The sequence below is a fragment of the Oratosquilla oratoria genome, chromosome 30, assembly GCF_046742065.1.
Source record: "Oratosquilla oratoria isolate Oo_2021 chromosome 30, ASM4674206v1, whole genome shotgun sequence".
In the NCBI taxonomy this organism is placed as follows: Eukaryota; Metazoa; Arthropoda; class Malacostraca; order Stomatopoda; family Squillidae; genus Oratosquilla; species Oratosquilla oratoria.
Window position 1 is genome coordinate 41,202,936 of NC_134806.1, and position 23,852 is coordinate 41,226,787.

At 40.1% G+C, this 23,852-nt stretch overlaps 1 protein-coding gene across 12 annotated transcripts in view; it reads left to right on the forward strand.

Annotated features, from left to right (window-relative positions):
• Cip4 (formin-binding protein 1-like Cip4) overlaps nt 1-23,584 on the forward strand; it is a 403,349-nt gene extending 379,765 nt beyond the window's left edge. For 4 of the 12 annotated variants that reach the window (XM_076212814.1, XM_076212807.1, XM_076212816.1 and 1 more), the window contains 9 exons: nt 639-798; nt 974-1,078; nt 2,107-2,259; nt 4,154-4,339; nt 4,849-5,052; nt 11,567-11,688; nt 12,132-12,626; nt 18,057-18,220; nt 21,032-23,584. In XM_076212814.1, coding sequence (XP_076068929.1) covers nt 639-798; nt 974-1,078; nt 2,107-2,259; nt 4,154-4,339; nt 4,849-5,052; nt 11,567-11,688; nt 12,132-12,626; nt 18,057-18,220; nt 21,032-21,192 — 1,750 coding nt within the window. In that variant the 3' untranslated portion in view covers nt 21,193-23,584. The remainder of the gene's footprint in view (nt 1-638; nt 799-973; nt 1,079-2,106; nt 2,260-4,153; nt 4,340-4,848; nt 5,053-11,566; nt 11,689-12,131; nt 12,627-18,056; nt 18,221-21,031) is intronic. The other 8 variants (XM_076212815.1, XM_076212808.1, XM_076212812.1 and 5 more) reach the window with 6 other exon arrangements.
• Nucleotides 23,585-23,852: the final 268 nt, after the last annotated feature.

Below are 23,852 nucleotides of genomic sequence, written 5' to 3' on the forward strand. Positions count from 1 at the left end.
TTTATTCATTTCTGTCTCTCCCATTATTCTGTTTGTGTTTTTCCAGAGCTGGGTGCATTACTGCCAGACAGGTACTGCATTACTGTCAATGCGTTACTGATTTTAATTGCCTTTAGAATGATTTTGATGAAAAAAATTAAATGGAGAAATATTTACTTCTTATGAATGTTCTCAATAAAATAACACCTAAACTACAACATTAACATTCCCTATTCTAAAATATGAAATAACCAGAGCTGGGTACTTGTGTTACTGTGTAGGTAATGTACTACCTGTCTGGTGGTAATGTGCCCAACTCTGTATTTTTCTGATAGCAGATCATCCCTAAGTTATGTTAGTGTGGAACAGTTTTTGCCATCACTGGCTTACAGTAGTGGGAGAAGTTGCTGGTTGTTATCTCTCCCTAGGTGGAAAGATGGAGGAAATATAGATAAAGATGATAAAGATCTTGGGCCTGATTGCCTGCAGACCAAGTTTCAGCCTATGGGGGATGTACCTCCATATGGAGGTGGGAGTGTTGAGAGGTTTTGAAAGTGTGTGTGGTAGGGCTATGATTCTGCTTGTCATTGGTTTTTACCAAGAGACATTGACTGTTCTAGCAAAAACATGTATTGAGTTTATTGGAAATCCAGCTTCAGTTTTCATTCCAGCTTCAGCAGTCTCAAGGCGTTCAAAGACATGGTCAACGAAACAGCAGATATGGCAGGCCAGCATGAAGTGGTGTACGAGAACCTTACTTCCATTGTCCAAACCGGCATTGCCAACCTCATAAAAGAACTTAAAGAAGAGAGGAAAAAGGTTTTATTCTTTTTCTTTATTGCTTAGAATGTTTCAAATAGTGTAAAAGTCACAGATGTTGATTTTTTATGTATAATCTTGCTTTCACATGAAAGAGTTTGTAGTCCAGTGCTATTTTCATATGACTTAGGTCTTGGGTAAATGTTTGATACTTAATTCATGTATTGGTTTGCAGCATTTATCGGAAGGTGCACGGGTACAGCAACAGTTGGCTCACTCTTTACAGCAACTGGAGAAGGCCAAAAAGAATTATGAGAAGGCTTTTAGAGAATCTGAAAAGGTGACGTCTCATTTACTTGCTTTTTTATAATTATATCTTACTAAAGGTTCCCCACCAAAGTGGGGCAGTCCCAAATGTGTGTGAAATGAAGTGTTTTAAGAAGTACAGTGAGGGCTATGAGGGTGGATAGAATAAGAAATAAGGTGTAGCAGAGATCAGGGGTGAAAAAAGAGCTGACAGAATTGATCAAAGAACACTAGGATGGTTTGAGTGCATGGTGAGAATGAAGGAAAGACTAGCAAAAAATGTGTGGAAGGCAGGGATGGATGGAGTAAACTTGAGGAGAAGACCAGGAATGAGGTGGATGGATGGATGGGTTTTGGGTGTAGGAAGAATGTCTATCAAACAAGGAAGTAAGAGGGCAAGAGATAGGTATAAGAGAAGAGTGGTTGTGAATGGATGAGATATTGAGACATGAAGGGATTTCTTTTTGTTGGCTCTGTGAATTCTGGAGTAGATGAAGGGAAGGGTCATCATATAATGGGTTGCATTTGTTCGTTCTTTTGGAGGGTAATCTAGTTTTGCTTGTTTGGCTCTGCTGTGGAGGTGCTGTGTTTTGCTGTATTGCCTCTGACCTAAAAATTTAGGGGGGGGACGGGGATGACTTTTCATCCATAATATTCTAAGATGGTGGTGAGGAGCCTACACCATGAGGTGCATAGCTGTTGCAGAAGCCATCACTGTTGCCCTGTGCCCTTGGATTGTTGGGACAGGTAACAGTCACTGCTGGAAACCAAAGAGAATTGTGGGATTTGAACCCGCAACTAAGCGAATACGAGACCAGCATGCTTCTGATTACATAACCAGCAATGGAAGCTAAGATAAAAGGGAAAAGAAATGAATGTGGGATGGGTGGAGGATGCGTACATGCCTTGGCTGGCTACTTCTCTTATGAGAGTGAAGAAGCCTTTAGGTAAATAGATAGATGTATGTATATATTGAATGGGACTTTTTTTTTATCATGTATGAAATTAGATTTTTTGTGGAATGAAGGTTTGAAAGAAACTGACCCATCAAATATATTTCAGGCTCAAGAAAATTACCAAAAGGCTGATGCTGATCTCAATCTGTCCAGAGCTGAAGTTGAAAAGCAGAGAATGAACGCAAGTATCAAAAGCCAACAGTGTGAAGATAGTAAAAATGAATATGCCAACCAACTACAAAAATCAAATGAACTACAGGTAATTTACTGCTTTGTTTCTGAAGACTTTTGCTTGTGATGACCTACTTGTATTTTTGCAGACTGAGGCTGAACAAGTTGTATTAATCAGTCTATTTAAGAAATGAACAGTTATTTTGCTTAGTAGGCTTTGGAAAACCAAGTGGATCATGTTGATGTAATTTCGTGATAACAAGAGTTGAGAATGCTTGTCTGACATTAGCAAGAATGTGTGGATTGCATTCAAAGCATATTAAACTCCCACTTCTTCCTCCTTATTTGACATGACTAATGGTTAGGGGGAGAACCAAAGCTTTACTCATCATGATTTAGAAAAGAGGGGCAAGAAGAAAACTGAACATGTAAATGGTTTGTGTAGAAGGCAAAGAACAATTCTGTTTTACATGTGACTCTTTATCTATGTGTGTATCAGCATGTATATATTTTTTTTGCCCTCACTGAAGAGTTTGAATATTGTCAGCCACAACAAGCACTATAAAATACTTGTATTGAAGACCTTCATCCCCACCCACCCCCTCCATCTTAATGAAATGATCTTATTTCTGTGTCCCAATGCTCTTGGTTTTCTGAAAAACCTGATAAGTGTGAATGGAAAATGGTTGTGAATGGACTATAAATTGACATAGCCCAAAGGGATTTCTCCTCATCTTCTTAATTTTCACACTATGGAATGTGGAGGTAGGGTCACCTTGTAAATGAAGTGGTGGGACCTTATTGTGGATATGCTGACTGGGGCAGTAGGCGGAAGACAAAAATGACCCTTCATCCTTGAGGAGTTAAGATAAAAGGGAAACAATTTTGATGACAGAAAGGAGTAGGATGGGTAGGGGTGGACCTTGGCTGGCTACCTCCTTTGTAAAGAGGAAGAAGCATTTGGTATATATGTAGATAGAGAAAAGTGAAGAGAAGAAAGTTTTTTGGATTTGTTTAAATGAATGAGTTGAGAAAGAAATGCCAATTTAATGGCATTTGGGGATGGGAATGGAACAATAGATGAGGTGGCAGGAAAGAACTCAAACAGAGAGAAAAGATGTTGGAGATTTGTATTGGAAAGGAAATGGTGTTAGCAAACAGCCTTTAAGAAGAAATACAAACATGAATATATGTAGACCAAGGTGGAGAGTGGGAGGGTTGTCAAGAGGACATGTTTGGATTCATTAAATCAATTGTTGCCTTGAGTTCCACAGTGGCTGGCAATGGTCCTTGGAACTTCCTGTAGATCTCTCCTTTGGACAGTTGTATCATTATGGGATTGTTTCTCTGTCACTGGTTCATGTTGGTAGGGAGAGGAGAGCAGTGTCCATTTGCCTGCTCTCCATGTGTGAAAAAGTGTAAGAAATGAATTTAAAGTTGATAAAGAGAGATATTGAGTCTAGTCTGGAGACTGTGTCAACCTCTCAGGGCTGCATATCTTGATGGAGGTGAGGGGGTTGGTGGGTTTTGAAAATGGATGGTTTTGCTGTCCAATTTGCAGGACCCCATGCAGGTACCCATCACTGGTCCCTGCATTTATGGATTGTGTGGTGGTACCCAAAAGATAGGAGATGCCAAGATAAGAGGGTAGAGGGGAGTGGAGTATGTTGGGGATGGAATGGGTGGGAGTGGTTTAGTCTTTTTTTTTTTTTTTTTTTTTTTGCTATCTCCCTTATTAGGGGGGAAAAGCCTTTGGTATATATATGGGCCAGGGTGGTGGGTTGTCAAGAGGGCATTTATAGATGATGTAGTGGTACCCAAAAGGAGGATTGATGCACTAACCTTCCTATCAACCACTTCCCACCTCTTCATCATACAGCAACTTTCCTCTTTACCCACTCAAAGTACTTTATGAAACAGAAGTGGCTTAGAACTTTGTTGACTTGTGTTTTTTTTAAATAACAGCTCTTTCTCTTTTGCAGAGGAATCATTACAATGTCATCATGCCTCAAATATTCCAAACAATGCAAGACATGGATGAAAAGAGAATCAATGACTTTAGGAACCTGATCAAAAAGAGTGTCGACATAGAACGTTCAGTATTTCCAATAATCAACAAATGTTTAGATGGCATCGTTCAGGCTGCAGACAACATAGACGAAAAGAGGGTATGTTGAAATGCTTTTTCTTGTGTGAATTTTTTGTAATTTAATTTTTGCTGTTTAGGCTGCCAATTTCACTTTACACTAAAGCTAGCCCTTGATTCAAAACCCAGTGGCCACCAGTAACTGCTATTTCTCCCATTGCATCCAAGTGACCTTAGATATAATCTTTATTTTCAAAATTATAAACAACTTGTTCACACAACAAATGGTAAAAGAAGAAAGAGATCAATTAATCAATTTGTTATTCCTGGTCTCTCTTGCTGAAGGCAGCCTTCTGCAAGAGTGATCAGGGGCATTTGATTGACTTATTGATCTTTTACCAATTATTGTGTGAAGTAGTTGTTTAGATTATTGCCCTAAGGGATTAGTGAATTATAAGGAGACTGATCACCCTTTTTTTTTCTACATCTTTAACTTCATGTTGAAATATAATTTTTTTTACCAACAAACTTTTCTACTTCTTGTTTATGTGTATAATGAAAGCATTTAATACCATGAAATGAAATTTTCAGGATTCACAATATGTTATTGAAAGGTATAAATCAGGTTTTACTCCACCTGGTGACATACCTTTTGATGATCTAAGCACCCCGAGACAGAATGGAGACACTACCCCGAATCACACGCCCACACGGCATGACACAATTAAAGGAACAATCTCTGCTTCGAAGCTTAAAAAACGTGGTGGAATATTTGGAATATTTGGCTCCAGTAAGGTAAGTTAATACACTCATCAGGAACTAAGCCATTTGTACCATCCAGCTGCTCACATAGATAAAAGAAAACTAAATTTTACTGGTATAGAATGTGTTACATCGATGTGTAGGTCTTGCTTGATAAATGAACACAGTATATAAGATACTTGTGCATATTGTCCTTAAGTTTGGTTTACTTTATATGCATATGCATGGACACTACAGATGGATACCACTTGTTAAATGTTCCTGGGTATGAAGTCAGAATTTAATGGTGCATTTGTGCAATATATGTTTCAGTTTTTACTTCTGTTTTTTTCTTATTTATTCATTTGTTTATTTTCTTGGCTTTATGGTTTAGTGAATGGCGTCTTGGTTAAACCTTTGCTTAGTAGAGTAGATGTTGCACATCCCCCTTTTTGTTCATTTGATTATTTATTCATTTATTTTTTTATTAAGAAATATCAAGAGAAACTATAACTCAACCCTTTATCCTTTTTCAATTATTGTAAGTATTTAGAGATGGGAAATACTTATGATGAAGTACAGTAAGACTGAATTAAATGCTCTGAGAGAAGAACATATTGACAGGTATAAGGTAGGGGCAGAAGGAAAGAACACAGGAGAGAGGTTGATAAGTTTTGTGTGTCATAGGTTTTGGGCATTGTAGTATCTGAAGAAAGGTGTTCATGCCCAGAACATTAAACATATATAAAACTTGTACCCCCTACCTTGTAAGTCCTGAATTTTTTGCATATTAATTTGAAAAGAGTGTAATGACATTCAGTGAATAGATGAATTTTAAACTTTAGTTATTTGAGGCATTTAGTGGCTTTGATGTTGTGTATAAATGTTTTAAATTTTTTTTAGAATAGAGAAAAAGTATCTGCAGCACTAACTTCTCTGAAATTCTTCTTTGGCCAACTTATCTATGTATCAGAAGGCTTTTTCCCCGTATAAGGGAGGTAGCCAGTCAAATCATGCACCCACCCTTCACCCATCCCACATTCATCCAGCATCCAATTTTTTCCCTGGAGCAGAGTGTAGTGCAAAAGATAAAGAAGTGAATGGAGGGAAATTGCAAATAGGTGAAAGGATGATACAACTGTGTGTGTGTGTATGTTTGTATTTTTTTCCTCCTATTTCATTTTTTGAGTGAGGAGGAGGGGTCACCCTTTAACATAGTTTGGTGGTAAACCAGTTTAAGCTATTAGGCCCTGCTGCAGAAGCAGTCTCAATTGCTTTCGACCCAAGCAGTGTAGAGGGTGTGAAGGATGACCCTCTATCCATGGGGTGCTCAGATGGGAAGGATGTTGAGTAGATTTTATTGCATACTCAAGTGGGTGTGTGCTTCGAATTGACTACCATTCCAAGAAAAGGGAAAGGGCATTTGGTATATACATTTAGCATCTCCAAAGTGAGTTTTTCTAAAGACACTAACCTTATTAAACATGTTCCATGCTTTCATGAAATTAAAATAACAAATTGATGCTGTTATAGACTATGGATTATGGATGGGTGGTGTGGGAGATAAATATAAGGGTGATGGGGAGGGTTTGGAGCTGGTAAATGAGAATGGTAGGAAGTGGTAGATGAACCAGTTTGTGGATGACACTGTGCTTGTCACTTAATCAGAGAAGAGACTGAAGCAGTGAAGAAAGAGTGAGAAAAGGGTAACAAAAAGAGTGATAAAAGCGTAGATAGATGGGATGAGCTTGAGAGGAAGACCAAGAGTTGAGGTGGATGGATGGGGTAAATGGGGGCAATGGATGAAAGAGCGACATCTGTTAATCAAGGAAGAGATAACACAAAAGATAAGATTGAATGGAGAGTGGTTGGAAATGGATGAAGAAATTATGTGACCTGAAGAGATGTTCTTATCTGTTTCATAGATTTCTCAAGTGAATAAAGAGAGGGTCTTGTCTACATATAAGGAACTGGTAGGGATATTGCCATACAGTAAAGTGGTGGGAGTATTTGCCACATTGTAAACCAACTGTGGCATTTGGGCCTGCTATGAAAGGGCTGTATATACCTCATTGTGTCTTGCTGTATTGCCCTTGACCTGAGCAATGTGGCAGGGGACAAGGATAACACTATCCATGAGGTACTAGAAGTGACCAATGGGTTTTAGATGGCTGTTGGGTGTGTGTGTGATTCAACATGGCCATCCCCTGTACAAGGGGGAAGAGGCCTTTTAGTATGTATGGATGAATATATGTTTTATAGATGCTAGGATAGATTCTTTCACTTTGTTGGCATAAATGAATTTGTAAAAGAATAAGTAGGAGTATTTGCTTGCTGTATATTCATCAAGTACCCGAGCACATGAATGGGTAGTTCTAGTCCTTGTTTAGAGGTATTGAACTGAAATGACTCAATATAAATCTGTCCCCTCACCCCATTGCTCCTGTTTCTTTGGTTTGGGTCTTGATGTGGTCTCCTGCTCTCTTGATTGTGGCCTGGCGTGACCTGTATATTGCATTGATGTAAGTACCCTTGTGTATATGCATAAGCAGCCTGCATTTATGCTTGCAAAATCATTATGTATGTGCATGTGACCAGCATGCATCTGAATTATCCTCGCTTCAGCTGTTTTTACCTCGGCTCTACAACAACTCCCATAATACTCTGGAATGTATGTTTATAAGCTTTTCTCTACATTTGCATTGAAAGCGAATGGTGGGCTCCTGTGGTCATAAAATTCGTAAACTTGCAGTTGTTGAATTTACATTTGGTTAGGAAGAATCACGTGCAGCTGAAGGTGTAGTGTTTTGGTGCTTTGAACTGGATGTATGGTAGCAGTGAATATGAGTGACCTGGAACCTCTAGTAGTACACCACCTAATGGTGGGACCAAATAAGACTCCACATTGAAAATAAGCAAAGTACATCAGTGCAAGTAGTCATATACTTCAGTTACATCAATGATGAGGGAACATGAAATATATTTATATACAAAGCATCTAGAATAGAAAGGGGAAAATGACAGCTGTCATGCGTAAGCCATTTTTCCTTTTAACATCAAATGCTCTAAGAACCATATTCTGTGCTGAGGAGTTGTGGTATTTACCCTTTTGTTTTCTAGATGCCTCGTATACCAAAACACCTTTTCCTGTTTACAAAGGGGTGTCCCAGACAAAATATATGCCCACCCTCACCCATCTCACACCTATCCAGCATCCATTTGTTGTCCCTTTCATCTTCGCTCCCTGTGGATGAAGGGGCTGTCTTGTTCCTTACCCACTGCTTTGGTCAGAAATGATGCAGTAAGACACAGTACCTTCATAACAAGGCCCGACAGCTGCAGACAGCTGGCCACCATTGCTTCATTACATGGCAACCCTCCCCCCTAATCTCCTCCAGAATTTACAGAGCCTACAAGAAGAAATCCCTGTGGGACACATAATTTTATCACCTATTCACAACTACTCCCTATTTACACCTCTCTCTAGTCACAGTGCAGTGTCATCCACAAACAACAACTGGTTCACTTCTGAGTTCCTTCCACTTTCACTAATCATCTCCAAGCCATGGTGCACCACCCTCACATTTACTTCTTTCATCACCCCCATCCATGTACACATTAAACAATCATGGTGAAATGACACAACCATGGTGGAGTCCTATTTTCACTGCAAACCACTCACTCTATTCCATACCCTAATACAAGTTCTACTACTGGGTTTGTGGTTTGAGTCGGTCACCCCTGTTGTAATGGAGAAAGGCTCTTTGGTGTATGAAAGTATTGTTATTAGTAGTGCCATTTGACCATAGAGTGGCCAGCCAGGAGATTGTACAAGGCCATCTATATAGAGCATGATTTGTCCATAAAACTGATTCTCCCTGTAATGAGGATGATGATAATGTTCTCTGGGATGCCAATGACAGATAGAAGGTATTGTTAAGTATTAAAGGAGCTGGGATGGGTTGTAGTCTCCAAGATCCTTATTCTTGAGCAGCAGGTGTAGACAGTGCTGGGAGTGGCTTTGGGCCGAGCGGCTTAGGGCGTCGTTACTTGCAATGAAGGCTGAGGGGATGGCGATTCGAGTCCTGCCACCAGCGAAATTGAACCAAGGGTATGGTTCATTAAATTGCACACTACAAAGTACTCTGTGAGGGGCACCGTCCTAGCCCTCCGATAGGGGGGGGGGGGGAATTTGTGATGTTAAACCATGTCACATCATGCTATAAGGATGTAACATTCCTCTATGGCAACAGTTAGTAATAATAATGAAATGACATGAAGGAATGCAGTTGTAAAAGCAGTACTTACATTGGTTTACACAACCCAGAAAGCAAATATAACTTGGATAACGTTTTTTAAGAGAAAACTTAGTGCAAGAAAGACTCGGGAGTTCTTGTGAGTCCTGACCTTAAATCCAGGAAACTACATTAGTGCCAGGAATAGAGCTAATGGAATATTAGGATTCATTGCTAGGACAGTTACAAATGAAACTGCAGAGGTAGTTATCAGACTCTATCTTGTGTTAGTTAGACCCATCCTTGACTATGTGGTACAGTTTTGGTCTCCATCCTATAGAATGGGTATCATTCACTAGAATCAGCACAGAGGAGAATGACCAAAATGATACATGGGCTCAGAAATTTACCTTATGAGGACAGGCTTAAGCACCTTGATTTACACTTTCTGGAAAGGTGCAGAGTGCATGGGTGATCTAATGAAGGTGTTCAAGTGGATCAAGGGCTTTAACAAGGGTGATGCAAACAAGGTCATCATATTAAGACAACAGGGCAAGACTTGCAATAATGGATTTCAACTGGACAATTTTAGATTTAGGAAGGAAATAGGGAAGAACTGGTATACCAATAAAGTGGTCAATGAATGGAATGGACTTGGTAACCAAGTAGTGAGTGCTGAAACTATCGGTTCGTTTAAGAAAAGGTTAGACATCTTTATGGATGGGGATGATAGGTGGTGATGGACATGGAACTGCCTACTGTAGGCCTCATGCTGTCTTGCAGTCTCCTTCATTATTATTTTCTTACTCCAGTAGGACATGTCAAGTAGCACTTGATCCAGAGTTCCAGGGAAAGCAATGACATTGCTACAGGTTTACCGTCAGCAGTCAGGAAACAGTCAAACGATTTCATTGTCGGAGACTTTCAGGTCTTTTTAAGGTTACTGGTCAGTGAGGAAAGAAATGCAACCAAAGGTGTAATGTTTTAAAACCTGGCAACATTCAAGTTATTCGGCCCTTAAGAACATGTCAACTTGTGTTCTGAAACTGGTATAATATGTATCCCAAGCTGCCAAAAGTATGTGCAATCCCTTGGTACAGACAATACATAATACATTCAGGTAGTCAAATACCCATGAAGATAAAAATCTTTCTTGGTAGCATATTACTACAATGTCATAGAAATTTGATTATATTTTCTCTTAGTAAGTTAACTAATTTCATTTAATAGCAAATGTAGCTTAGTTCAATTACTTAATAACAGTTGAAATAAGTGACCACAGGAGTTATATGCTTGAAATCTGTAGTAAGTAATTATTTTCTGTGTAAATGTTGCTTGATATTCTTGTCTTTCTTTTTGATCGAGTCAAGATGTTTTGGAAATGATGATGAGTAAGAAACCATTTTTTAAATGTAAACAATAATTTGGAGCTAATAAATTTCTAAGATTTTGTATTGTGTGAAACTTGTAAATTGCCCTAGGTTAACTTCTGAAGGAAGAACATTGTGTATGTACATTCGTAGTTGCAATGCCATCCATTCATTATTAAAAAGTTATCTTGATGAAACCCAACAGGTACTCAGCAAGTTTTGTTTTTATGCTTTTGCCACTGATGGAATGAACAAATTGAGAACATGGTTCTGGGTGTAGAATGAATTCAGGACGACTTTGATCCTGTCTGGTAGAAGAACATAAAGGATAGGTAGATTGATAAAATGGGGATGATTTGGCAGGATAAACTTAAAGAAAAATAAATAATGATCATCTGAAGGTATTTATGTCATACTTGTTTTGGTTCTTTAGAGCTCAGGAGATGATTTAAATAAGACGTAAGTTCAACATCACCTCCATTACTTTTCTTCAACCATGGAGACTTTTCTTTTACTAATCCTGGAGCCAGTGAACAGTGACAGCATTGTGGCACATCTACCATTATTTCCCCCCCCCTCAAGACTTTTTACCTTTCATAAGTTTTGATACATTTTTCATATCAACTGTCCTTAAAAAGAATTTAATATTCTACTGCATTACGTGTGTTCTGTGATTTTGCTCAGCTTTACCTGGCATTTTTAGAGTAAGATTTTGTTTGTGACATTGTCTCAACTTTTTTTAACATTCATGTTATTTTCAATACAGTACTTTTTATGATAAGTGCTTATTGTGAGATAAAATGGTGATTTATAGATATTTTCTTCATTTTTAATTAAAGTTATGTTTCAGGAATATGTTATATTTGTTTTGAATAGAAGGCATAATGTGTGACACCATTTCACATGATACTACTTTCTGTAAGGTGATGTTGCAGTGCTTGATTATGTGACTTTTCATTGCAGAACAACTTTTCTTTCTCTGAAAAGGAGGACTTTAGTGATCTTCCGCCGAATCAGCGTAGGAAGCGTATTCACCATAAAATAGAGGATATAAATACAAAACTAAACCAGGAAACAGCAGCAAAGTAAGGATGTCATTGAATTTGTGCATCACAGCAATTCTAATATGTTACAGTAGAGGAACTGGAAAGAACTGTTGAAAAAAGGCACAAGTATAACTGATGGGTTATTTAAAATTGTGGAGACGTAAGTTAGGAGGAATGGGAGACAGAGAGAAATGAGGAATCCTGGGCATATGAATAATATAATGACTCAATGGATGAAGGAACATGTTTTTGTGGGGGTACAGGTGGTAGGTTATTAAAGATGTTCCTGTAGTAGGCTGCAGGTTTAATGTTTTTGTAGCATTCTTAGTAGTGCTTGTGAAATGTAATGTCAATGATGTGTGGTATTTAGGGTTCTGGTTTAGAACTGGGTGCCTCATATGTGCATATATATGAATAGACATAAGATGGTGAGTTTTTGAAAGTCTTGGAAAAATGTTTGATTCAATGTTCTGAATTTGCAGAGATGGGTTGCTCAAGATGAAGGAGGTGTATGAAGGCAATCCATCCCTTGGTGATCCCATGAGTATTATGGGTCAGCTCACTGATTCTTGCCAGAGGATAGAGAAACTTAGTGTGGAACTGCAGCGGTACAAGGCCATGCTCGAAGAAGTAGAAAGCGACCACCAGCAAGCGCTCAGTGGCGCACCCACAACACCTAATGCCTCCCTCGCTCGGCACTACAGCAGCGTGGCATCCACAAACAATGGACTATCCCCACGCTCCTCCATCACATCTCACCGCAACTCGCTCAGCGACGAATCACTGTCACGGTCAGCCTCAGATTCATCAGTCTGCACCAACCCTTCCAACAATACACAGCATCTGCGTGTCAGTGGTGGTGGTGGTGGTGGTGGTGGTGGCAGTGGTGGTGGTGGTACCAGCCTAGCCACGGGGGTCAGCAAAACCCTAGCGGTGGAACAGCCTCTCCCTCCATCCGACCCTCTTCCCTCTCAGGGGTCAGTTGCTCAACCTTCTGTCTTCTAATTTAGACTCCGAGCTGGTCTTGACCTTTATGTGTATTCTTACTATTTGTGATTTTATATTATATGCAGCATGCATTCATACAGATTTCTCTAACTTAATCTTTTTCTAAGTGAATGTTTTGTTATTGACAATTATCCTAATCTGATCTTTTGCATGTGGAAAGAAGTAGCTAGACATGTTTGATTCTGTAGTTTTCTTTTGACAAGAATGAAGCCTTTTTGTCTTTCAGTTGTGGATAATTTGGACCAAAAATTTTTAATGAATCATTTTAGTTTAGCTGCTCAGTATTTATTTTATGTAACTTAAGATTTGAATAATCTATACCAAAGGCCCTTTCCCCCATGACATGGGGGATGGGTGAGTCACACATCTTCATCATAAACAAATAAAACCTGTCTCATCTTCTCAAGAATGAGGGCTCACCACACACCACACTGCTCGTGTCAAAAAGCAATGTATCCAGGGCACAGTTCTACAGGAGGTTCTGGCATCCAGAGTGGGTTTATCCCCACCACTTGTTTGTATGGTGACCCACTTCCCTCCCCCTCATCACCCAGACTGACTATGAGAAGAACATGCCTTTGCGTGGCGTCCTCCTTTAGTCCATTCACTCCTTTCCTTTGCACAGTCATCCCAGTTCAAAAACCAGTTCATGTACTTGGCTCCAAAACACCCTGACCCTGTCCATCCTTCTTGTTCTTCCTCTTAACCTCACTCTGTCCATTTCTGCTTTCCACACTCTCATTGCTGGACATTGCTCATTCATTAATGGTAATTGCTGCCAAGAGTTTCACATATAACTGGCAACTGGTCCCCTCCTTTTGCTACTTTCAGCCAGTGACAGAAAGTGTCCCACACAAATACAGCACAGACAGCAGTCCTAATTATCTTCCCAGAGAGATCTATGGGAGGACTTGAGGACTGCTGCCATCCATGTAATGAAACTTGGCACAACAGATAATTAGTAGCACTTATCATATGTCTCAAATACTTCACTGAAAATAACATTCAGACTCTTCCTCTATCCAACTTATATTCCAACTCTTCCATACAGCAGTGTGGGCACATCACTCCATCATACAACCTTCACATTACATTGATCTTCATATATCTAATAACACTTATCAGTCTTCCCAGACATTTACTATCATTCACCTCCACACCCAGGAACCAGTTATGAGTATCTATATGTCCTGCAAGACAGATAGCAGGGCTGCTCATTTTCAAAACCCGTCAACCCCCTCACCTCGGTCAGGAATCGCGGCCCCGAAAGGGTGACACTCGGTCTTCAGGTTGGGGCAAAAAATCTCTCCCTATCAACTTCATCTGTATTTCTTAGACCTTTCCACACATGGAGAGTTGACCACAGGTAACAGCTCCCCTCCTCCTACTACTGGTGACGAAGAAGCATTTGTAGATCAATGCAGCACGGACAATAGTCCAAAGGTCCTCCCCTGAGAGATCTGTTGGAGGGCCCAGGGACTGTTGCCAGCTGCTGTGGGGCTCAGGTTTTTTTGCTTGGTGAAATTCAAGTCAATAATAATGTTATTACCTTCATATTCATTCCCACTCTAACTCACTGGTAGAGGAGGTTAGAGCATTGCTACTTGGGATGGAGGTTTTAGTGACAGTGGTTCAAACCCTACAACAAGCAAGTTGGACCAAGGACATGTTTGATTAAATTCCACACTACAAAGTCCTCTCTGTAAGGGGCACTGTCCTAGCCTCCAGATAGGGGGAATTTGTGACATTAAACTAAATCACATTTACTCTTCCATTCACCATCTCATACATATACCAAAGGCATTTTTCCCCCTTACACAGGAGGTTGCCAAAAGGTATATAAACCACTCCCACCCATTCCATCCCCTACCTACTCCACTCCCCTCTACCCTCCTCGCTCCCTCTTATTTTGGCACCTTCTGGATGACAAGTCATCCCTGGATCTTGTCCACTGCCCTGGGTCAGAAGCAGTGTTGCAAGACACAGCACATCCACAGCAAGGCTGCTTCACCATCTCAAACAACAATACATACATACATATACCAAGGCTTTTTCCCCCTTCCAAGGGAGGTAGCCAAAAAGGGAAAGGCATAAAAACACTCCCACACCCATTTCATCCCTAAATACACTCCACACCCAATAAAATAAATAGTTAAAATGTCCCACTTCCTTAGGCCTCTCACCCTTCATGTATCACTATTATTATCACTCCTTGGTCCCACACTAACAATTCCTAGACAACAACACACTATCTCTTCTCTGATTGATTTATTGTCACACCCTGAGGCTGTTGCTGGTTTCTTGAAGGCTATGGCTCTTCTCTAAGAGAGACCAGGGACACTCACACTATATACCAAGAGCTTTTTCCTCCTTGTAAAGGAGGTAGCTAAGTCCAAGGCCATCTCCTTTTCCACCTCTGCTCTCCTCCTTACCTCCTTGTTTCTCACTCTATCCAACCTTGTAACCTCTACCATATTTCTCAAACATTTCATCTCAAACACATTCAAACTTTTCCTCTCTGCCTCTCTTAAATTCCAAGTCTTCTCCCCCATACAATGCCTTGGCACAATCACCCCTTCATACAATCTCCTCTTTGCATCCATTCCCAGGTGCATATTTCTCATAACACTTTTTAATCCCCCAAGGCATTTACTTGCTTCTCTCAATCTACAATTTACTTACACCTCTACTCCTCCCTTTCCTGCCACATATGGCCCCCAAATACCTAAATTATGCACTTCCTCCAGCCTCTCTCCTTTTAGACTTGCTTCCAACTCACTGCCATCCTGTACCCATGTACATCTCATCACCTTACTTTTACCCACATTTACCTTCAATGGATTGATTAATTCCTTATACATCTCAACATTTTGTTTGTCTCTGTTCACTTATAACTTTTTCCTTTCACATCAGGACTAATGATGGGTACCTGCAAGTAATGGTCCTGTCACCCATCTTCAAAACCCATCAATACCCTCACCTGCATCTGGAGGTGGATGCAGCCTCAAGGAACAAGAACTCTTATTATTTTGAATTTTATTTTTTTCCTTCATCATCCTCTTTGTCTTCTTGTTCATCTTTGTCTTCTTCCTCGTCTTCATCTTCATCGTCTTCTTCTTCCACATAATTTTGAATTTTATTTTTTTCCTTCATCATCCTCTTTGTCTTCTTGTTCATCTTTGTCTTCTTCCTCATCTTCATCCTCATCATCTTCTTCTTCCACATAAAGAGAACTGACAACCAGGGCCTGTATCCCTTCTGGTACTTGTCTTCTTGTTCATATTCTTCTTCTTCTTCTTCCACATAAAGAGAACTGACAACCAATGCCTGCATCCCTTCTGGTGCTGTAAGCCAGTGATATAGAAATGGTCCCACATTAATGTAACACAAGCCATAGTGTTTCTTTCTAGAGAGATCTGTGGGAGGACCTGAGGACTTTTGGCAACTGCTAAGGGGGTGGGTGTTTTTTAATGAGTGAATCTTGAGGCAAATATATTTATTATTGTTATTCACTTACACAAGATGAAGTGTTTGAGAAATGTAATGGGTGTTAAAAGAATGCAGAGAACAAGAAATAATAGAGGATGGAAAGAGAGCCCTTGAATAGGATAAATCAAAGAGTGCTGAGGTACATACATATACCAAAGGCTTTTTTCCCCCTTACACGAGGTGGCCAAAAGAAAAACGCATAGAAACCACTCCCACCTATTCCATCCCCTACATACTCCACTCCCCTCCACCCTCTTTCTTCCCTCTTATCTTGGCACCTCCTGGATGACGGGTCATCCCTGCATCTTGTCCACTGCCCCGGGTCAGTGCTGAGGTAGTTTGGGTAAATGGAAAGAATGAGTTAAAGACTTGCAAAAAGGGTATGGAAAATAGAAGTGGATAGAGTAAACTGGAAAGTGGAAAGAGAGACCAAAAATGAGGTGGATGATGGGGTAAAGAGGTTACTGGATACAAGAGGAACATCTGTCAAGCAAGGAAGAAAGTGGAAGGAATAGGAGTTAATGGGTGAATGGAGGTGGCTAAGTCAAAGCATACATCTGCCCAACACAAAGGATTACAAAGGAAAACCATATTAACAGGAGACCATTTGGTCCGTAACTATGTTGGACCTGTCCCACACCTTTGCCAGACCCATTCATCATTACTCCTTCCATTAAAGCACCTTGCAGATGAAAGGTCATTCTAGGTCACCCCACATCACTTCTATCTAAGACAGTGCAAAGTGTCCAGGCATATTATTACAATATTTTTTTACCTCTGGTATGAAGCCTAACTATTGTCAGGTTTAGGGGATGAAAAGAGAAGGTTGCCATGTAAATGACACAGCCTTGCTGTGGATGTACTGTCTCTTGCTGTGTTGCTTCTGACATGGCCAGTGGGCGGGAGGCAGGGATGATCATTCATCCAGGAGCCAAGATGAGAGTGAAACGATGGGTGGTGGATGAGAGTGGAATGGGTAGGAGTGGGTGCTTGCATTTTATGGCTACCTCCCTTCTAAGGGGGGAAAAAGGCCTTGGTATATGAGTATAGATAGATGAGACCTAACCAATAATAATGGCAATTGTTGCCTTGAGTTTCACTAAGTGGAAACTTGTACCACCACAGTGGCTGGCATTGGTCCTTGGACAGTTGTACAAATCTCTCAGGGAAGGAACTTTGGTTTATCGTTGTCTGTGTTGTATCAGTGTGGGACTGTTTCTGTGTCACTGCTGGTTGTCAAAAAAGAGTAAGAAATACAGTTGAAGTTGATAGAGAGAGATCTTGGGCCCAGTCTGGGAATTAAGTGTCAACCCCTCAGGGTTGCACTTCTTGATGGAAGTGAGGAAGTTGGCAGGTTTTGAAAAAGAGCAAGTGTGGCATTCATCTTGCAGTACTCTCTATTGGTCCCACCTAATCAATATGATTGGATATGTTTTGGTGTAGTCAGGATAGGATGCTAACAGTTTCAGAGAAATGTTTCACTGCTAATCAAAGTTTTTCTTCTAAAAAATTTAGAGTAAAGCATTTCTTGTTAATTCATATATTTTCAATACTTTTATTTAGTTATTATCTTTTATTATTATTATTATTATTTTTATTATTTTTGCTTGATTAATGCAATCTAAAAATGAAGACATTCATATGCAGTATTGACATCAAGTGTAGGTTCAAGAGAATATAAATATACATTATGATCTAGTTAAAGTGCTATATTTTATATTTTGCTACAACAATTGTAAAGCTTTTCACTTGAATGCTTGAGACCTACTTTCCAAAGGTCAGGGTGAAAACCTTTACAGGTAGTTTGTGCCTGATGCATGGAACTTGTTTTTGGATCCTGGCAGTGCCTGGCTTTTTATTTGTGTCTTTTTTTTTTTGTGTTAACCGTCACCTTCTCCCAACTAATACAGCTCATCCCATAGTCCTGAGAGCGGCATAGGAATGAGTCACAACTCTCTGCCGGGATCAGAAACCTACGATCAGCCAGATTCGGGAGATCCTGAAGGGGAAGAGTTTTATGTGCATGAAGCACTGCCCATCATTGGAACGTGTAGGGCTCTGTATGCCTTTGAAGGTATGTGATATATAAGTAAGAATGGTAGAACTAAGAATGTATGTGATATATAACGTAAGAATGTTATAATTTAGGAATGAATTAGGATATCGGTTTAGAATCTGCAGTCTCCTGCATGAGTTATTTTGTAAGTATTTGAGTCATTTTGACAAGCCTCAACAAACTTCCATTCCATACATCAGCAATACATACATACATACATACATATACCAAGGCTTTTTCCCCCTTCCAAGGGAGGTAGCCACAAAAGGAAAGGCATAAAAACACTCCCACCCATTTCATCCCTAAATACACTCCACACCCCTCCCACCCTTCCTCTCATCTGAGCACCTCCTGGATGACGGGTCATCCCTGAACCCTGCCCACCGCCCTGGGTCAGAAGCAGTGTCGCAAGACACAGTACATCCACAGCAAGGCCGCTTCATTTAATCGGCGACCCCCCCCTCTCCGTCCCCCTTTGCATATAAGGAGAGGACGGGGAGAAATCCCTTCGGGCTGCGTCAAAATTTACTCACACATACTACCCCACCCCCCCACCTATTCCTCCTCATGCAGTCACAACATCATCCATATACAACCATTCTCCACTCACCTCTGTCTTCCGTCCTCTCCCTTCCTTCCTCAACAGACATTCCCCTCTTCCCCAAAGCCCCCTTCACCCCATCCATCCACCTCATCCTAGGACGTCCCCTCATGTTCACTCCCTCCACATCTGCCTTCCATACCTCTTTTACTAGTCTTTCTTCACTCATTCTTTCCATGTGTCCAAACCATCCTAATATTCTTTCATCAACCCTCTCTCCCAAATCCTTTTTCACCCCTGTTCTCCTCCTCACCTCCTCATTTCTCACTCTATCTAGCCTAGTAACCCCCACCATACTTCTCAGACACCTCATCTCAAACACATTCAAACTCCTTCTCTCTTCTTCTCTTATGTTCCACGTTTCTGCCCCATACAGTGCTGTTGGCACAATCACTCCTTCATACAGTCTCCTCTTCGCATCCATTCCCAAATGTCTATTCCTCATTACACTCTTTAAACCACCAAGGCATTTACTCGCTTCTCTCAATCTACATTCTACCTCCACCTTCACTCCACCTTTTCCTGCTACACTTGCACCCACGTATCTAAAACTATCCACTTCCTCCAGTCGCTCTCCCTTAATGTTCACTTCCAGTCTACTGCCACTTTCACCCCTTGTACATCTCATCACCTTACTTTTACCCACATTTATCTTTAGCTTTCTTCTATCACATACTCTCCCAAACTCTGCCACCAGCTTCCTCAATCCCTCCTCTGACCCTGCCACAAGCGCAGTGTCGTCCGCAAACAACAGCTGGCTCACCTCCCACTTTTCTCCATTTTCTTTAACCATCTCCAATCCCTGACTCACTACCCTAGCATTCACCTCTCGCACCACCCCATCCATGTATAAGTTGAACAGCCAGGGCGACATAACGCATCCTTGACGAAGTCCCACCTTTACTTCAAACCACTCACTCTCTCCATTTCCAATCCTAACACATGCTCTACTACTCACATAAAAACTCTTGACAGCTCCCAAAAGCTTTCCTCCTATCCCATAAATCTGCATAACCTCCCACAGTGCCTTTCTGTCTACCCTATCATAAGCCTTTTCCAGATCCATAAAAGCCCAAAAAACATCCTTCCCCTTTCCTATAGCTTTCTCACATATCTGTCTTACCACAAAGATCTGATCTACACAACCTCTACCCGTCCTAAATCCACACTGTTCCTCACCAATTACTCCTTCTGTTCCTCTCCTAATCCTCTCAATTAAGATTCTCCCATAAGCCTTCCCTACTACACTCAACAGGCTAATCCCTCTGAAATTACTACATTCACACTTGTCCCCTTTTCCCTTGTAAAGGGAATAGATCCCATAATGCCTGTCAACCCTGTTATGTTCCTTCCCCAAATCCATAAAAACCCAAATGACACTCTTCTTCATTGCCAAAAACCTTTTTGCATATCTATCATACCATGAAAATTTGATATTTTGTAAATATTTGAGTTATTAAGACCAGCCTCAACAAAATTCCATCCCATACTGTCTGTCAACCCTGTCAAGTGCCTTCTCTAAATCCATAAAATCCCAAGTGACATTCTTTGCCAAAAATCTTTTCCATGTCAATCATGAAAATTTGATCAATGCATGCTTTCCTGTCAGTATGGGTTTAGGGGAGAGAGAGGGTGTGTAAATCAAGTTTTTGGTGTGTGTAGTGTGTCTGTGTTTTTACTAGTCTTGCTGCACTACGTTTAATCCAAGCTGTTTGTGTTTTGACTTGACCCTTTTAGAAGGGAATGGACAAATCAAAGCACACACCCACATCATAAACAATACAATCTATTCAATTGCCTCTGTCTGCTTTCCTTATTCTTTTTTTGCTTGTCTCTCCTCACTTATTCTTACCTTATGCCCAAACCATCCCAGCGTTCTTTGATCCACCTCTCTACTTTCCTCATTCTATTTTGCTTGACCTTCTTCACTCATTCTTTCCACCTTCACAATTGTCACTGTCGATCCTTATAACCCCCACCATACTTCACTATACTTCATAAATACTTCATCACAAACAAATTAAGACTTCCTTTTTACCTTCTTCAGATTCCAGTTCTGTGCTCCATACAGTGCCATGTCACTGACTTGCACAGTCTTCTTTTTGTGTTAATCCCCAGATACCTATTACTTCTTAGAATAATGAAATACTGGAACATACAAATGTATTTTCTTCAAACACTTGACCTACTTGCATTTTCACTTGCTTGTTTTCAATCTTTCCCCCCAGCACAAAGTGAAGGCAGCATGGGGATGGCAGAAGGTGAAGAACTTCACGTAATAGAGTTGGACCAGGGTGACGGCTGGACGAGAGTGCGAAGAACGATGGTCTTCGAGGAAGGATTTGTTCCGACTTCATATATTGAGTTAACTTTGTCAAATGAATGTTAATAATACTTGCATATATGAATCTATACTTTTAATGGTGGGTTAATGATATAACGTGTTACTCAAGATGTTGAAGTTGACTATGTCCTTTAGGAAAAACTTTTTAATTGCGTCTTCTGTAAGCAGTGGCTCAACTTATCCTACACAGACTTGTTATTGACTTTTTTTTTATGGAATATAATGAAGATGATATACTGCACAAGTAGAAATCCTAGTAACTTCTACAAGATATTGTGGATCAGTATTTATTGGATTGAAGTTTACGGAATGCCTGGTAGTAGTGCTATAATTGCACCACTAATGAGTATACTGGGTAGTCTTACTATGAGAGGGTGCTAGGACATTTGAAATATATTAGGTTGAAGGATTGATACAAGGAAGCTATCATATCAAAATTACAATGCTTTAAAGGTTTGAGAGGCTTTAAAGACGGTCTTATCAGAGGTCCAATGCCTTGTGGTCCAGAGTACGACTTTGTACTTTTTTTAATATATGTATATTTTTTTCCTAAATAACAAGGACATTCTTGCATTGGTCACTGCTTTGTGCAGTCTGTCCAAACTCTGCCATTAATACTTGGGAGACATATCCCTACTTGTATGTTCTGCATAATTCTGTATCCATCCTCCTATGTTCAAAGGCAAAGATCTTGAAGTAGTGATGACAGATGTGTAACCTTTACTTCTGTAGGTGAAAGAAGGGGAAGAATCAATGCCCCGTTGTGGTCAGTTGCCTTATCCTCCTGTTTTCTTAGGCAAATGTAAGGTTGCATTCTGCGTCGGTGGCTGTGTATAAGAGGAGATTGCAGAGAGCAGGTGTGGAAACCTGGATGCAATGCTACTGTAATACGAGGTGAATCCCTTTCAGGACTTCAGTTAAGAAGCTAGTTCAGGGACCTGTCGGATTGAAGTGCGTCTCAAGTTGGAAGATGAAGCAAATGTATTGTGACTGGAAGACAGGTCCCTTGGTTTGTTGGAGAGTAATTTTTAATTTATTTTTATTGTGATCATTTTTAACCTTTGTCAAAGAAACAGTTATTGCAAGGAGGCTGCCTTTGCCTTGAACATTTGAAGATCCTCGTGTCCAAGAATAGTATGGAGGATATCTCAAGAGACTCATTATGGGATTTGGGATGTTAAAACCATGGAGCCGACTCTTCTATGAAGCGGAGGCTGTGTATATCCATTTCCTAAGTCTTTTCCTAATCTGTTGCCATAGCCCATGAGCGATGGGAGTTTTTCCTTGGCAAAATAAACTCCAAGGTGATATCCAGAAAATATACATAAAGATGATCACTGTTGTCTAATGGTTGATTGGAAAAAAAAAAAAAAAGCTTTAACTCTTAAAACACTAGAATTTTTTCTCCTGTTGAATAAAATAGCTAAGCAGTAAACAAAACATTTTGATTGCCATCGCTTATGGGTTAAGCAATTTAAGGGCAATATTAATGTCATTTGTGGTCCAACAAATGATTCAGATAAGTGGAGTATATTCACACGCAGGTTGAAAGAGAAAGGGAAGAGTATGAAGGAAGGTAATTTTTTTTTTTTTTTGTGAGTAGTGTGGAGTTTGTTCAATATGCAAGTAAACCATGTTGGGCAAGTTTTACTTGTGTTCTCCCTCCAGCTGTGCATAATGGACCTGGTGACCATATAGTAGTCAGCGCCAAATAGATGCGTTTGATTTTTATTTCTCAGCTACTATGTGACCATTTAATATGCCTCATTGTAGTCAAGAAGTTTTGAGGATCTTACTTAGATGAGGACCAAGTCTCATGCACAGGGCAAGCACTGGCACTACATCCAAAGGTCACTATGCCCTAATCTGGTCAACAGGACTATTTGTTGCTTCACTACTATCCAGCCAACTCTCTTACTACGTACCAGACCTGTTTCACATCTTTTGCAAAGTAAATTCCTTCATGTTTCTTCTGCTAGTGTTTAGAAGTGGTGTCTTCTATAGCTCTTAGGCACTTGCTGGAAATGATAAAAGCAGTTTTGATAAACAAGGAAAAAAAAGACACCAAATCGGTGAAGCAAGTTAGGAGCTGTGGGTTCAGCAAGTTGATTGGTAGTGTTCCTTTTACCTGCTCCTCCCCTGAAAAGGGAGGAGTTTAGTGAACAACTGAATTTGCTGGAGGACAGATTCCCACAACTTGTATGGGAATGGAGTTGTCTTCAAAGTCATCGAAATGTGCTCTTGTATATTTTATTTCAAGTGTGTAAATAAATTTTGTATAAAAGTATGTTTTATATGCAGTCACTGATATGCTTCTTTCATTTTTGCTTTATCAGGGGAAAAAATTGGCAATTAACAATTGCTTTGCTTATTTTGTCATTTTGTATAATGCTACCCTGGTAAGTATATGTATCAATATAACTATGATTCTTGAAAAGTCTTTTTCTTAACCCTTCAAGACTACTTGGCAGTTGAGCACTTACCACACATGTCACTACAAAATGGAAGTTAATTGATTATCTTAATGACCAATCAATCCATTACCCCTAGCCACTCTCACTGAAGACCTGCAGCCTTCAGTTAAATGGCAATATATAAGCGGTTCTTGCAGCTGGTAATGGTAGATATACATACATACATACACATACATACATACGTATGTATACATACATACTTATACCAAAGGCTTTTTTCCCCCCTTATAA